Source organism: Chionomys nivalis, chromosome 18, assembly GCF_950005125.1.
Source record: "Chionomys nivalis chromosome 18, mChiNiv1.1, whole genome shotgun sequence".
In the NCBI taxonomy this organism is placed as follows: Eukaryota; Metazoa; Chordata; class Mammalia; order Rodentia; family Cricetidae; genus Chionomys; species Chionomys nivalis.
The window spans coordinates 9,415,392-9,429,184 of record NC_080103.1 but is presented as its reverse complement, the minus strand read 5'-3'; the positions used below and the strand labels follow the sequence as shown (position 1 = coordinate 9,429,184).

General features: G+C 51.7%; 2 protein-coding genes across 3 annotated transcripts; one reads left to right on the top strand and one right to left on the bottom strand.

Annotated features, from left to right (window-relative positions):
- The first annotated feature begins 132 nt into the window (after window positions 1–132).
- C18H1orf56 (chromosome 18 C1orf56 homolog) lies at window positions 133–4,334 on the top strand. Its single transcript, XM_057794071.1, has 2 exons — window positions 133–1,282; window positions 4,253–4,334. Exons 1-2 carry the CDS (start codon window positions 179–181, stop codon window positions 4,271–4,273), a joined length of 1,125 nt encoding a protein of 374 aa, XP_057650054.1. The 5' UTR covers window positions 133–178; the 3' UTR covers window positions 4,274–4,334.
- Window positions 4,335–6,741: 2,407 nt separating this feature from the next.
- Window positions 6,742–13,751, bottom strand: Cdc42se1 (CDC42 small effector 1). Of its 2 annotated transcripts, none has more exons than XM_057793538.1 (5): window positions 13,617–13,751; window positions 10,572–10,883; window positions 9,985–10,095; window positions 9,001–9,089; window positions 6,742–7,346 (listed from the first exon to the last, which is right to left on the bottom strand). In XM_057793538.1, exons 2-4 carry the CDS (start codon window positions 10,623–10,625, stop codon window positions 9,015–9,017), a joined length of 240 nt encoding a protein of 79 aa, XP_057649521.1. In that variant the 5' UTR covers window positions 10,626–10,883; window positions 13,617–13,751; the 3' UTR covers window positions 6,742–7,346; window positions 9,001–9,014. The 2 variants fall into 2 exon arrangements, with proteins under 2 accessions (XP_057649521.1, XP_057649522.1); XM_057793539.1 differs by lacking the exon at window positions 13,617–13,751 and adding an exon at window positions 13,338–13,419.
- Between the last annotated feature and the right edge of the window lie 42 nt (window positions 13,752–13,793).

Below are 13,793 nucleotides of genomic sequence, written 5' to 3'. Positions count from 1 at the left end.
TGCGGGAAGAGCACTTAGGGGAGGGGCGTGGCACGCGCCTTGGGGAGGGGCGTGGCACGCGCCTTGGAGCACCCTTTTGGTCGGTTCACAGGACCTCGAGACCTGGAGGGTTGGTGGAGAGTGGAAGGGAGGGAGAGAAGGTAGGCGCCTGGGCCTACCTCTCGACCTTCCCAGCCCCATGGTCCCCGCCGCCTGCATGCTGCTCTGGGCCCTGCTACTTAGTTTGGGGCTCCGGGCGGCGGGGGCCCAAGACCAGACGTCAAACCCAACGTCAAACCCAACGTCAAACCCGACCTCAAACCCAACCTCAAACCCGACCTCAAACCCAACCTCAAACCCGACCGCGAACACAACTGGGATGCCGCGGATCAGCGTCCGCTTTGGCCCAGCCCGCAGCCTCCGGAGCACAAGCGTCATTACTCGGAACAGTGTACACCGGAAGGTGAAGGTAACTCTAGAGGATGAGAATGATGCGCTAGCCACTGCTGACCGCCTGGCCGCCCCGGCAGCAGCTGAGCTCCTGTCCACTGTGTCAGGTATTAGCCGGTCATCAGTGTCCAACTTCAATGAGTATGATGGCTCTTTGGAAGAGGGAGCCGTGATTGATGCCAAAAAAACCACCTACCCTGCAACTCTCTCCTCGACCTCCAGTACTATGAGTGTTAGCACAGCCCCCGGGAGGTTTGTAGCCAATAGCCAGGAGCGAGAGATTAGGATGACCACCACCGATCTGCCACCCCTCACTTCAAAGCCTACTGTGGACCTGACTTCCGAGACTCTAGAGAGCACCCTGCACCAGTGGTCGACACCTGGGTCCACCCCGACCCCGTGGCGAAAAGCATCACCCACAGCCATGCCATCTCCTGAGGATCTGCGGGTGATGCTGATGCCTTGGGGCCCATGGCACTGCCACTGTAAGTCGGGTACCATGAGCAGGAGCCGCGCCGGAAAGCTGCACGGTGTTTCTGGGCGCCTTCGAATTGGGGCACTGAACGAACTCCGCACGGAGCACCGGCCTTGCACCTACCAGCAGTGCCCTTGCAACAAGCTCCTGGAGGAGTGCCCTCTGGACTCCAGTCTCTGTCCCGACAATGGCTGCAGCTCACCCACCACCGGGATGAGCACCACCTCTCCTCAGGCCCCTGTCCACCTGAGACGCAGACCCATCCTTCCACCCACTAGCCCGAGCCCGAGCCCGGCTCTTGCCTTCTGGAAACGTGTCAGGATCAGCCTAGAGGACATCTGGAATAGCCTTTCTTCAGTGTTCACAGAGATGCAACCAGTAAGTTGTTTCGCTGACGAGCAGGACCTTCCTTGACGGATTTGAAAAGTCGTGGTGTCCCAAATCTTGTTGCTAACACAGGCAGCATGCTCATGGGAGCTGTTACTGACTTAGCTGTGCAGTTACTGAGTCGTATCATGCACTGGTTATCCTTGGCCCACTTGGTGTTTTTGTTTGGTTGTTTTGTGGTTTTTCTTTTTTTTTGGGGGGGTGGTGGTTTTGAGACAAGGTTTCTCTATGTAGCCCTGGCTGTCCTGAAACTCACTACATAGACCAGGCTGACCTTGAACTCAGACAGATCCTCCAGCCACTGCACCTGGAACTGTGTGTGTGTGTGCATGTCTGTTGTGTGTCACTAAGACCTTGTGGAGGTCAGGATAACTGGTGGGAGCTCGTTCTCTCATTCCACCATGTGATTTCCAGGGGTCAAACTCAGGTGGTCAGCAGTAGAGTGATCTTTTTTTTTTTTTTTTTTTTTTTGGTTTTTGAGACAGGGTTTCTCTGTGGTTGTGGAGCCTGTCCTGGAACTAGCTCTTGTAGACCAGGCTGGTCTCGAACTCAGAGATCCGCCTGCCTCTGCCTCCCGAGTGCTGGGATTAAAGGCGTGCACCACCACCGCCTGGCTAGAGTGATCTTGACAGCCCCAGATGGTCTCTTATAAAAGCTCAGGATGGCCTCGAACTCTCTGCGTAGCCAAGGGTGCAACCACTTCTAGAGTGCTGGGATAACAGACGTGTAACAACCATGTCTTATCACTTTTTGAGTATTTACTGGTCATCAGATTCTTAATTTCTTTTTTTAAAAAAGATTTATTATGTATAGTGTTCTGCCTGCATATATGCCTGCATCCAGAAGAGGGCGCCAGATCTCATTATGAATGGTCGTCAGCCACCATGTGGTTGCTGGGAATTGAACTCAGGACCTCTGGAAGAGCAGACAGTGGTCTAACTGCTGAGCCATCTCTCCAGCCCCTGGTTATCAGATTATTATTGACCAAATAAAGACTTCTTTACCTTTTTTCTTTTTGAGGATCTTAGAGTCTTGGCTAACCTCTACAACTTTCCTAACATGCTTGGCTATAAAGACTCAATTCATAGACAATGGACATGGTACATATTAACTGATTGATGATTAATTAATAGAGTTTTAAAAAAATCATTGTGTAAATGTATTTTGCCTGTGTATATGTCTGTAGCATACATTCCTGGTGCCTACGGAAACCAGAAAAGGGATGGTTCTCTGGAACTGTTGTTACAGAGGATTGTGAACAGCCATGTGGGTGCTGGAACTTGAACCCTTACTCTCTGGAAGGGTAGCCAATGCTGAGCCATCTTAACTGCTGAGCCATCTCTCCAACTCTGATCAACACAGTTTTGATTTAATGCACTGTAACAGCCAATAGCTGATACGGCACTTGAATCTGCCCTCAGCTTATAGGGTTGTATTCTGTTTACTGATGGAGACACAGGTTTACAAGCCAGTAGGGCTGGGGTAGGTTGTTCAATGATCTTTCCTAGTCCTTGCAAAGGTAATAGGTTTAATTCCTTCACTGAAGAAAGAACATAGTGACAGCCACAAAACTGAAACCAGCTTTCCCACCAGGACCTAAACGACTGTCCTTTTGGGACTCTCTCTACCCAGCAACTTAAAATTTCTCAAAGAAGCTGGGTGTGGTGGTGGCACCTTTAATCCCAGTGCTTGGGAAGCAGATCTCTGAGTTCAAGGCCAGTCTGGTCTACATAGTGAGTTCAGGACAGCCAGAGCTACAAGTGAGACCCTGTCTCAAAACAACAAAGTTCTTGATGGCTCAGATTGACTCTAGTCTCAGTCGCTAAGGGTGACTGGCAGGGAAAAGACTCAAAAAACACAGAGCATACTTGGTTATTTAGCTGGTTCCTATTTTTGTTTTCCTCCTGGGGAGTCCAATTCCATTTTTAATATAAAAATAAAGCACTTAGAGCTGGAGATATATGGAGCTTGGTTAGCTGAGTCCTGGGCTGGATTCCCAGCAGCACAGACGGGGATGTTATAATCATGGGCTGGTAGGTGAGGGAGCTGAAGCCTCCTGGTCAGGGGACTGGACATGCAGCTCAGCACGTAAGGGCATTTACTGCTCTTCCAAAGAACACCAGCTACATTGCCAGCACACCAGTCAGGCACTCCAACCACCTGGACCCTGCGGGTACCTGCACTCAGATACACACACAATTAAAAATAAGTTCCAAAAAAACTACCCAACCAACCAAAACCATAAAAGACAAAACTTAAGTTCCAGGTCCAGTCAGGGAGATGACTTGGCAAATAAAAAAGTGCCACTATATGGCCATGCCCCCATTCCCACAAAAAAAAAAAAAAAAAAATGAGGACAGGGTCTATATAGCCTTTTCCAGGCTGGAACTCACTGTATAGATCAGTCTGGCCTCAAGTCCCAAGTGCTAATATTAAAGGTGTGTGTAATACCTAACAAAATTAAAATAAAACAAAAAAATTCAAGGCCACCCTGGACTACATAAGACCCTATTTTCTAAAAAATGATAAACAGAATAAATGGAGAAAGCAAAGGAGATAGCAGAGCTGGGGAGACGGCCAGGGGTTGAAACGCCTGCTGGGCAACGGGAGGAAAGTCCAGAGCCCCAGGCACTCCCGTTTATGGAGTAACGTGTGGGCTCCAGTTCAGTGAGACACCAGACATCACACACACACACACACACACACACACACGGAGACACCAGACATCAACCACACACACGCGGAGATACCAGACACCAACTATACACACGCAAACACACACGGAGATACCAGATGTCAACTATACACACACACACACACACAGAGATACCAGACATCAACTACACATACATGCACACCGCCCCCAAACCAGCAGGGTTGAGGAAATGGTTTGTAGAGGGTAAGTAAGGAAAAGAATATATGATTATAATCTCTCCTTTTCTGTTTTCTTGCCTTCCCCAGATAGAAAGAACCCAGAGGTGATGGCCATGTCAGCTTCGAGAGGAGATGTCTGCATTGTACCCTCCCTTTTCAACCCCTGAACCCACTCTATATTTTTAATACAGAAAAAAAACATAAAATACATATTTTGGTCCTATTTTTCTTTTTGGTGGTGACTGGGTCAAACCCAGGGCTCTGCTCTATACCTGCTAGGCAAACACACTCTTCCATTGGTCCTTGTGTCTTTTTTGGTTTTTCAAGACAGGAGACTGGGTTTCTCTGTGTAGCCCGCACTGTCCTGGAACTCGCTCTGGCCTCAAATTCAAGATTCTGGACTTGTGTCCTCCCAGAAGCACTTATGCAGGGACGTTAGAGCCAGCAGCCTGTAGCTGGTTACTGTTTTCCGAGACGGAAGTGCTCACCAGTCCCAGTGCTGTCTGAAACAAATGCATCAGTTCTTTGAGACAGGGTCTTATTTTGTAAGTTTGAGGCCTCAAACTCAGAGAGATTTATTTATTTATACAGTATCCTGCCTGTAGGCCAGAAGAATGAGCCACCATGGGTTGCTGGGAATTGAACTCAGGACCTCTGGAAGAGCAGTCAGTGCTCTTAACCACTGAGCCATCTCTCCAGCCCCCTCTGCCAGCCTCTTGAATGCTGGTTAAAGGTGTGTGCCATCACACCTGGCCAAAATAAGTAGTTCTGAAACACCAAGGAAAAGGAATAGCCAGAACCCACTTGAGACTGTGGTGGCTTTCCTTCCTTCCCTACCCAGATTCAGTCCTTGTCAGGAAACGCCATGCTGGTACAAAGTCCCATCTCAGCCACTTTCAGAGTTTCTGCCATCAGCCATGTCCATTTTTAAATTAAAAAAAAAAAAAAATTCTAGACAGGGATTCTCTGTGTAATAGCCCTGGCTGTCCTGGAACTCACAGAGATCCTCCTGCCTCTGCCTCCCGAGTGCTGGGATTAAAGGCGTGCGCCACTAGGCCCAGCTATCTTTTTTTTTCTCCCATCTTTTGATCTAACAAACATTTGTAGTGATTACTCTGCAACTATTTTTGCTTAATTCTTTTATTGGAAAAATGTATCTTAAAAGTCCATCAAGTTTTGAATATAAATTATGACTGTCAACCCATTCCAATCACCTTGGTAAGTGGTGGTGGTATACACATTAGAGAAGGTAGCCTGAGGCAGGAGAGCATCAAAGAAAGAGAAGACTGTGCCCCAATTAGTTAACAAAACTGGAGCTTGGGGTTCACCCCAGTGTCCAACCTCTGGCCTGACGTTCAGGGCCTTCCTTGGAGCACGCTGCCCGGTGGGCACAGGTCCACCATGCCTGCAAGTGGTCGTGTATCCTCTAACTAGCGGTGAGCTCCCTCAGGGAGGCGGGCCTGACGGGAATGGACGTTCACGACCAATGCTAGAGCCTGGAAGTCTACAGGGAGCACACTGAGCTTTGGACAAGGGAAAACCTCAGTCACTAGGTGAGGGGTAAAACTGGACGGGGTCAGCAGGAGGGGACCAGTTCCCACAGCCCTGACCCACTGCCACACAACAACTTCCTATTACAGAGCTAATGAGACCCCAGCCCGCCTCTCTAGGACGGGGAAGGCGCTCATCTGTCTTGTTCTGCCTTTCTAATCAGACCGCAAAGAAAGGGCCAGAACAAAGAGACCTGAGAAAACAAAGGGCCTAAAGACTCTGCTCCTGCGGCGCTCCCACGTAGAGCAGGAGCTTCAGCCGCGTGCCACACCGCCGAGTGACACTTCCAACCAAAGTCCCTGAGTCTTTTGCTGGGTTCGAGGACCAGAGCGGAGGAGCTCAGCACGTGGGCACATAACCAGTTCTCTGCAGTCCTGATCCCTCGTCTCTCATCCCAGCTCACCCTGTCGCGTCTCTGCACTGTGGGAGGCCCTCTTGCAGAGACCAAACACAGAGAGGCACATTGAACACGTCTGTCACAGAAACCCGAGCCCGTGCAAGCACAAGCAATACGTCTGAAAGACGCGCAGCTCTGCCGAGCCCGCTCCGTGAGGGCACTAGCTCGCCCAAGGCTCAGGGCGAACAACCAGGCTGGTGGAGGGTGGGGCATGTGGAAATCGCTTGACTCTCAACTGCGGGTAATTCTGTCCCTAGGAGACATTTGGCAATTTCTGGGGGCATTTTGGTTGCCACACTGTTTTCAGCTGTTTAGGTTGAAAAGCTAGGCCTCCATAAAGGATCTCAAGACCTGTTGCTCGAAGAGGGCTTCCAACCAGTCCACCCTGCCGCTGCATTCCTAACAGGAAGTCCGCCCTGAGGTCTTAGCTTTTATACACGGCCCTCCTCTTCCTTTCACCTGGCCAGCAGGGAGCTGACAAGAGGATAGGCCAGGACTCCCAGTCTTAAATGGAATGTGGTCAAATTAAGATCCGCTCCTCACTTCTAATTCAGTGAGAAACAGTAAAATCCCTCAAAGGGATGGGGCGAGGCCTGAGTTAGCAGCGGGATGGGGTAATTAAAAGAACTCATCTTAAATTAAAATTTTAATTAAAAAAAGGAATATTTCTGGGAAGCTATTAATACTACAGAAGCACAGGATTAGAGGCCTAACTGGAGCAAGACCCTGGTGCCGGCAGAGACGTGGGGGCTGTGAGCTTTCACCTGAAATCCAGCGTGTACTGGGCAGCGGTCACTCCGTCCCTTGGCCTCTGCAGTGCGCATTCCAGAAGGAAAGAGGGCAGGGAGGCAGCTGTGGTCCCCTCACCTACCTGCCTCCTTTAAAAAGTAAAGGCAAGAAGTTTAAACGGGTGGCACCCGACCTTCATTCAGGAGCAGGGAACTCATTCCAGGTTCCCAGAGAACCTCCAGCTCAGATCTAGGGTGCCCAGGGCTTCAGCTGACTCCTCTGGCCCACCAGTAGTCACTTGGTCAGTCCTGCTGCCTTGAGCCCATCTCCAGGAGGGGCAGAGGCCAGAGGGAGGAGAGGGAGTCCAGCCCCCATGCCGTTGGAGGCACTTGTTAGGAAGCGGGGAGAGGTGGGACCCTTGGGTCACTGGTTGTGGAAGGGATCTGGTGTGGGCAGCATTTCTTCTGGGCTGGACACGGAATGGGAACGCCAAGACTGCAGAGCCTGAATTAAAAAAAAAAAAAAAAAATCAACTCTTGATTTCATACAATAGCCCAGGCTGCTCTTAAACATACGGTAATCCTCCTGCCTTAACTTCCAAAGTGCTAGGGGGCTGGAGAGATGGCTCAGAGGTTAAGAGCATTGCCTGCTCTTCCAAAGATCCTGAGTTCAATTCCCAGCAACCACATGGTGGCTCACAACCATCTGTAATGAGGTCTGGTGCCCTCTTCTGGCCTTCAGGCATACACGCAGACAGAATATTGTATACATAATAAATAAATAAATAAATAAATAAATAAATAAATAAATAAATAAATATTAAAAAAAAGTGCTAGGATTACAGGCATGTGTTGGGGAATATTATTCTCAGGTGTGTGGCTTTTGTTTCTGTTGCATTTGTTTAACTCTGTGAAGCTGTGTTACTGTGCCTGTCTAAAACACCTGATGGTCCTAATAGATGGACAGCCAATAGGGAGACAGGAGCAGGATGGGCGGAGCTAGCAGGCAGAGAGGAGAAATAGAAGGTGAACTCTAAGGAGAATAAGGAGCCCAAGCCGGGCGGTGGTGGCGCACGCCTTTAATCCCAGCACTCGGGAGGCAGAGGCAGGCGGATCTCTGTGAGTTCGAGACCAGCCTGGTCTACAAGAGCTAGTTCCAGGACAGGCTCCAAAACCACAGAGAAACCCTGTCTCGAAAAACCAAAAAAAAAAAAAAAAAAAAAAAAAAAAAAAAAAAAAAAGGAGCCCAAGAACAAGAGGGGAGGACATCAGGGGCCAGCTGCCAGCTATACAGCAAGTCTTAGTGGAGAGAGGTATATACAGAAACAGAGAAAGACAGAAGCCCAGAGGCAAAGGACATCAAGAAAAGCTGGCAAGAAACAGTCCACACAAATTCATAAATAACAATAAGCTTCCATATGGTTTATTTGGGAGCTGGGTGGTGGGCCCCTCAAAAAGCCAAAAGAGTAAAACACCCACAACAGGCATGAACTAGTGAGTGTCTGGTCAAACTGTTTTTAAGGGAAGATCTGGAGCCAAACACAATAGTACTGGTGGCCCTTAGAAGTTTCCAGAAGGAGGATCCTGAATTAAAGGTCACCCTGGGCTACAAACTGAATTTGAGTCACTTCGACTCCCTACAAAATCCTACTGGAAGAGAAGGAAAAAGCAGTTTGCCCTCAAAGAAAAGAAAGCCCGAGGGAGAAGGCGCTATACGGGTGCCCATCTTTGTGGGGGAGCAGAAGGGAGACAGCCCCACTATGTAGCCCTAATCTCAGGTTTGCAGAGAGTTGCCCGCCTCTGCCTCCCCAGTGCTGGGTTACAGGTACGTGCTACCACGTCCGGCGTAAGTGGACGTTTTAAGCTCTCCATAAGGCTCTTTCCTCAACATTTTTCTTTGTTTTTTGAGACTGGGTACCACGTAGCCTAAACTGACCTTGACTTCACTATGCTGACAGAGAAGCTTGAACTTGACCTCGGGTTTGCTGGGCGGGACACTGGGTGTGTGCCACCACAATCTCCCCACCCCACACCTTCCTGCAGAGATCCTACTTTTTCTGATCCTGCTGTCTTGCATTTTCACTTTCTCATTCTTACATCAAAGGATCGCGGTCTGAGGCTGGCCGCGGGGTGTGCCTGCACGGGCACAGGTCACTCACCAGGCCTGTGGGAGCTACAAGGCCCTAGAACTGCTCCACGGTCTGTCCCGGTTTCCCTTGGATCTCATCTGCTCCTGAACTGCACCGGTCTGTTGAAGAGCACAGGGCACAGTCACCTAACTCTCCGCACTCCATGACAAGCAACCATTTCCCCTGTGCTCCCAAGAGCCTGACCTCGTCTCTTTTCTGACAATGGCTTCTGTCTGAGTAGTTTAAGCCTGACCACCATTCTTCTCAGACAAGTCTCCCACAGGAAAACAAGGTGGAGGAGTCATTTACTAATGAGATTCCCTCACTCACTCACTCACTCACACACACACACACACACACATACTCACTCACACACACACACTCACTCACACACACACACTCACACCACTCCAATATTTTCCTGTGAGTTTTGTAACCAGTATTAAAAAACTCTGTCCAGACCTGTTCAGAGACATTATTTAGAACAGACCCTTACACGGCCCAAGACGCCCAGTCACACTGTGACTCGCTCTGACACTGACTGAACAGGTTTCCTTTCTTTTCTTTTTTTTCTATTTTGGGATAGGGTCTCTAGGCCAAGTTGGCCTCAGACTCTCTGTACAAGATGACCTTGAGCCTCTGGTCCCTAGTTCCTGAGTGCTGGGGTTAGAGGTGTGAGTCACCACACCCAGCGTCCGCAGGGCTAAAGATCAAGCCCAGGGCTTCCTGCACGCTAGGTGAGCGAGTGCTCCACCACCTGAGCTACGTCCCAGCTCTGCTTAGGTTCTTCATAAGGAGACCCATGGTCTGAGAAAAAGGCCTTCAATCTTACAACATTTATACTCTAATGAAGACCCAGGGCTAACTGTGAAGAAGGGAGCTAGCCCTAGAGATCAGAAATCCACACCACTGGGGACCAGGGCTAAAATCTAAGATTCTTGTTTCCCCATTAAGTATTGTTATGTCCCTCGCTTGACGACACCCCCAAATAAACACCCGCCCTTCCCTTGTTACCATGGCAAGTCCATCTCCTGCCCCCATCTCTCCCGAGCCGATGTGAGTCAAGTGGACAAAATTCATTGGCTCCCCGATCATGGTGCGGTCAATCCGTCTTCTCCTCTTCTTCTGCTCGGAGAAGACAGGGAGTCACACAGGCAGCCTTCTCCCCCGTGGAGGAAGGGGAAGGAGGCTTGGAAAACCACCAAGAGTTAAGGTTGACTTGGCAGTGTAATGGGCAAACATCAGGGTAGGAAAGATAGACAGCTGGAACAACAAATCTGAGACAATGTCACCAGAGTGGTGGCCTGCTGATTGACTACACAAAGAAAGGGACGAAGCAAAGGCACCTAGGATGATGAGGGACACTGACAGGTGTCAAGTTCTGCCTACGACCCCTGCCACCTCAGAACAGGAGCAGGTGACAGAGCTGTTCAGCTCTTCTGTCACAGTCTCCTTTATTGCACGGGGCCGTACCCTGCCACAGAAACTCAGGAGGTGGGGGAGACAGTGTTTCTCAGAAGGCAGATCAGAGATGGCGTGTCCACTTCCCAGCACATGGTAACAAATTTCTGTGTGTGGCAGGGTGGGGACAGGAGACTTACCGGCTGGGGCTTCTCTACCACGCAACAGCCCAGTTTGTGCCAAAATTCACTCATATTCCCTGATGGTTCCAGCTTCGGGCCTCTGCCAGAGGCCCCAGAGGGCTCTTGTTTTGTTGCTAACCAGCCAGTCCTCACTCTCAGGCGGAACAGCACCCGGGATTCACACAGCTGGATGGTTCTCGGGCTGTGGGAATCCTAGAGACCCTCACTCGTGCAGTGAAGGTCAGAGTCTCGGACCCGGGGTCACTAAAAGCACCAGCAAGAGGCTTGGGCGGGCAGGCACAAGGTTCTGTCTTCTTTCGATGTGAAATCCTGAATTTTAGCAGAAAGAAAAAGAATTGTTAGTGAGAAGCATCCCTCCCCAGTCCCTTTCCCTGAGAGACCTGACACACTTTCATCTTCTCTCGTGGAGGCTACTGCTGTCCCCAGCAAACACAGGATGCCCTCACAGTTGCCTCTCACAGGGATAGTGCAAAGGACCAACCGGGCCAGGGCGATGACAACTGGGACCAAGGAAGAAGGGGCTAAGAGAACTTGGGATGAGACGGTGACAGAAATGACAGAGTGAAGGGGTGCTACTGCCTTCAGTTCCCTTCGCCCCGGGTGAGGGCAGGAGGGGAGGGCACGTAAGAGACTCCGAAGAGGAAATAGTGGTTTCTGTTCTCACAAACAAGGCCTCCGCCCTGTCCCTCCCTTTTCTCTTACCTTGCCCCAACACCTCCATTCGCTTTAAGGACCACCTAGTCAGTGCCCAGGAGAAGGGCAGTGTGTTCTGGAGCGGGGGAATTTCTCCTTCTCAGTCCACTGCCTTTGTTCCTCCGCACGCACGCACTTCCCCCAGCTGAAGTCCAAGGGCCTCCCAGAGTCCAGCTAGAGTTAGTACCTGACCTTGCCTTTCCCGAGAGCGCTGCAGACTTGTGTGCACCTACCCGTGGCCCCACAGGTAATGTGCAGAGTGGCTTTCTGTTCTGGGCCTCCCCACCCTTTTCCACATGTTCCATCCTGTGCTGTTGGGTGTCTTACACCCTGTAAGGCTCAGACCTCCCTTCCCCCTTCCCTAACGCTCTGACCTGCTCTCTTCCTTCTCCCCTCTTCCAAGCTCCACCAGTGAGCCAGACACACACAGGAACTTTCCAGCAGCACTGTGTCCCAGGAGGAACTTTCTCCCCTCCTCACTGCTGCCAACCTGGGTGACAGCCCATCTGCGTTTCCTCTGCACTTCCCTCTCTATAGCAAAGTCAAGCTCAGGAGTCCAATAGGGCAGCCCATGAATATTAAACATGAGCATGAATAGGAATGAGCCTCTAGGCTTGTGGCTGGAAGCCGGGTGCTCCAGCAGCCTAGACAGACCAAAAAAACCTGGGTTTTGTTTGTTTGTTGAGTGTTGTTTTCTAGCAGCCCTGAGATGAGATCACTCAAGCAGTGAAATACAGCTCTAGGGTAGGAAAGAACCCAAGGGTCGGCTTCTCTTTCACTTCCCTTCCCGTCCCTGGAAGGCAGGAGTAACCAAGACTGGTCAGAACACAGCTGCCCAGGGAGGGGAGGCTGACCAGTGGGAACGCGGTCACAAGGTTTGTCATGATGGTGGCAGGTGGTAGGGGTTTGGGGAAATGGAGAAAACAATAAAGAATCAGAGGAAACCCCCAACACGACCAGACAGTCTATACTGAGGCTGAGCTCTACGCAGTATTCCCCACCCTGCTCAGAGCGCAGTGGACAGAGGTGGCCAGTGCTGGGAGGAGGGCGGGGAGGAGAGAGAGGAAAGGGGGCCCTGGAGGAAACAAGGACCTTTCTGTTTCTCTTCCAGGGACCTGACCAAGAAGGGTGGAGGGAAAGTGTGTGTGTGGGACTTGGCAAGAAACAACCAATGATGATGAGAAGTGACCAGGAAATTCCACTCCCTAGGACATTAGGGTCTCTGAAGCTTGGAGGCGGTGTCAGAGTGTGAAGACAGGCCAGGGTCAATGTGGTAGTGTTGGGTGGGGGAAGAGGAACAAAGCCAAAAAAGGAAGTACTAGGCATTGGCTGTCACTCTGTTTTAAAGCAGCTAACGATTGGGATGGGGGCAAAGGAGGCCTCAGCTGGTGAGCCAAGGCAGCAGCGATGCTGGAGCCACTGCCCACTCCTTCATCCCCACAGAAAATGGAAGGAGATGGGAAAAGAGAAGGGATCTAGGATTAGACAGCATAGAGCCACATCCTGACAGTGGGGCCCCTCTCATTTCCACACGAAATCCAGAACCTGGAGTGACAATCTCCAAACCACCGCCGTGATCACGGTGCGCCTCGAGGACGGGAGAGCTGGAGAGGGGCGAGCGGGAGAGGGGTGGGAGTAAGGAGCCGGAGAGGAAGGACGTACGCAGGTAGTTCCCCGGTCCTGTGGTAGCCCCAAACCGGTTTTCCCGGTCCCGCTGCCTCCAGCCTCAAGGCTTCCAACCCGCTGTCTGACAAGCCTTCACAAGAAGCAGCTGGAGAGAAAGAGACTCGAGAATGGTGTGGGCAAATCCTGGCTGTAAGCCCAGGGATGCAGCTGGTCCCTGCGTGGAGACCCTCCAGACACAGCGGGCTCCTGAGGGGCCCTGGAGAGAGGAACGGGCCCCATTTCCAGTCAAGTGACAGACATTTGTCCTAGCAACCCTGCCTGAACCCCAGGAAAGGGCTTCTGGGGACTTAAGAGGAAACAGGAGACCCTAATTTGTTCCCCTCCCCAATATTTTCCATCAGACTCCAGTTCTCTCCCCCACCCACTCGGAACTAGGATGAGAACCTCAGTGGATCGTTGTGGCTCTGTCACTGTTCTCCGTGGCTGCCTCAGTCTGGCTTAGACCTTCCGGGGCCCCAGCACCACTTCGTTTTGTCTGGGACAGCAGACCTCTGAGGTTAGTGGGCCGGCGAGGAGCCCCTGTCGCTTCGCACCTCCCACCCGGCCCCACGGTGCAATCGCCGCGTCCCTGCCTCTTCCCGGCTGGCGCCGCCCGCGTGTGAACTGTGAGCGCGACCTCCTCCCCGCCGCCCGCGCGCAGCCCGACCCGCCCGGTGCTCTCACCTGCGGCTCCCCGGCGTCCAGGCGGCGGCCGCTGCGGGCGGGGGCTCCGCCACTCCGGGATCCCGGGCTGCTGCTCCGCACGGCGGGGAGTCGAGGGCGGGCCGGCAGAGGTGGGGCCGGCCGAGGGCGGAAACGCCGGCGACGCGATTACGAAACCCGCGGGCTGCGAGCCGAGCG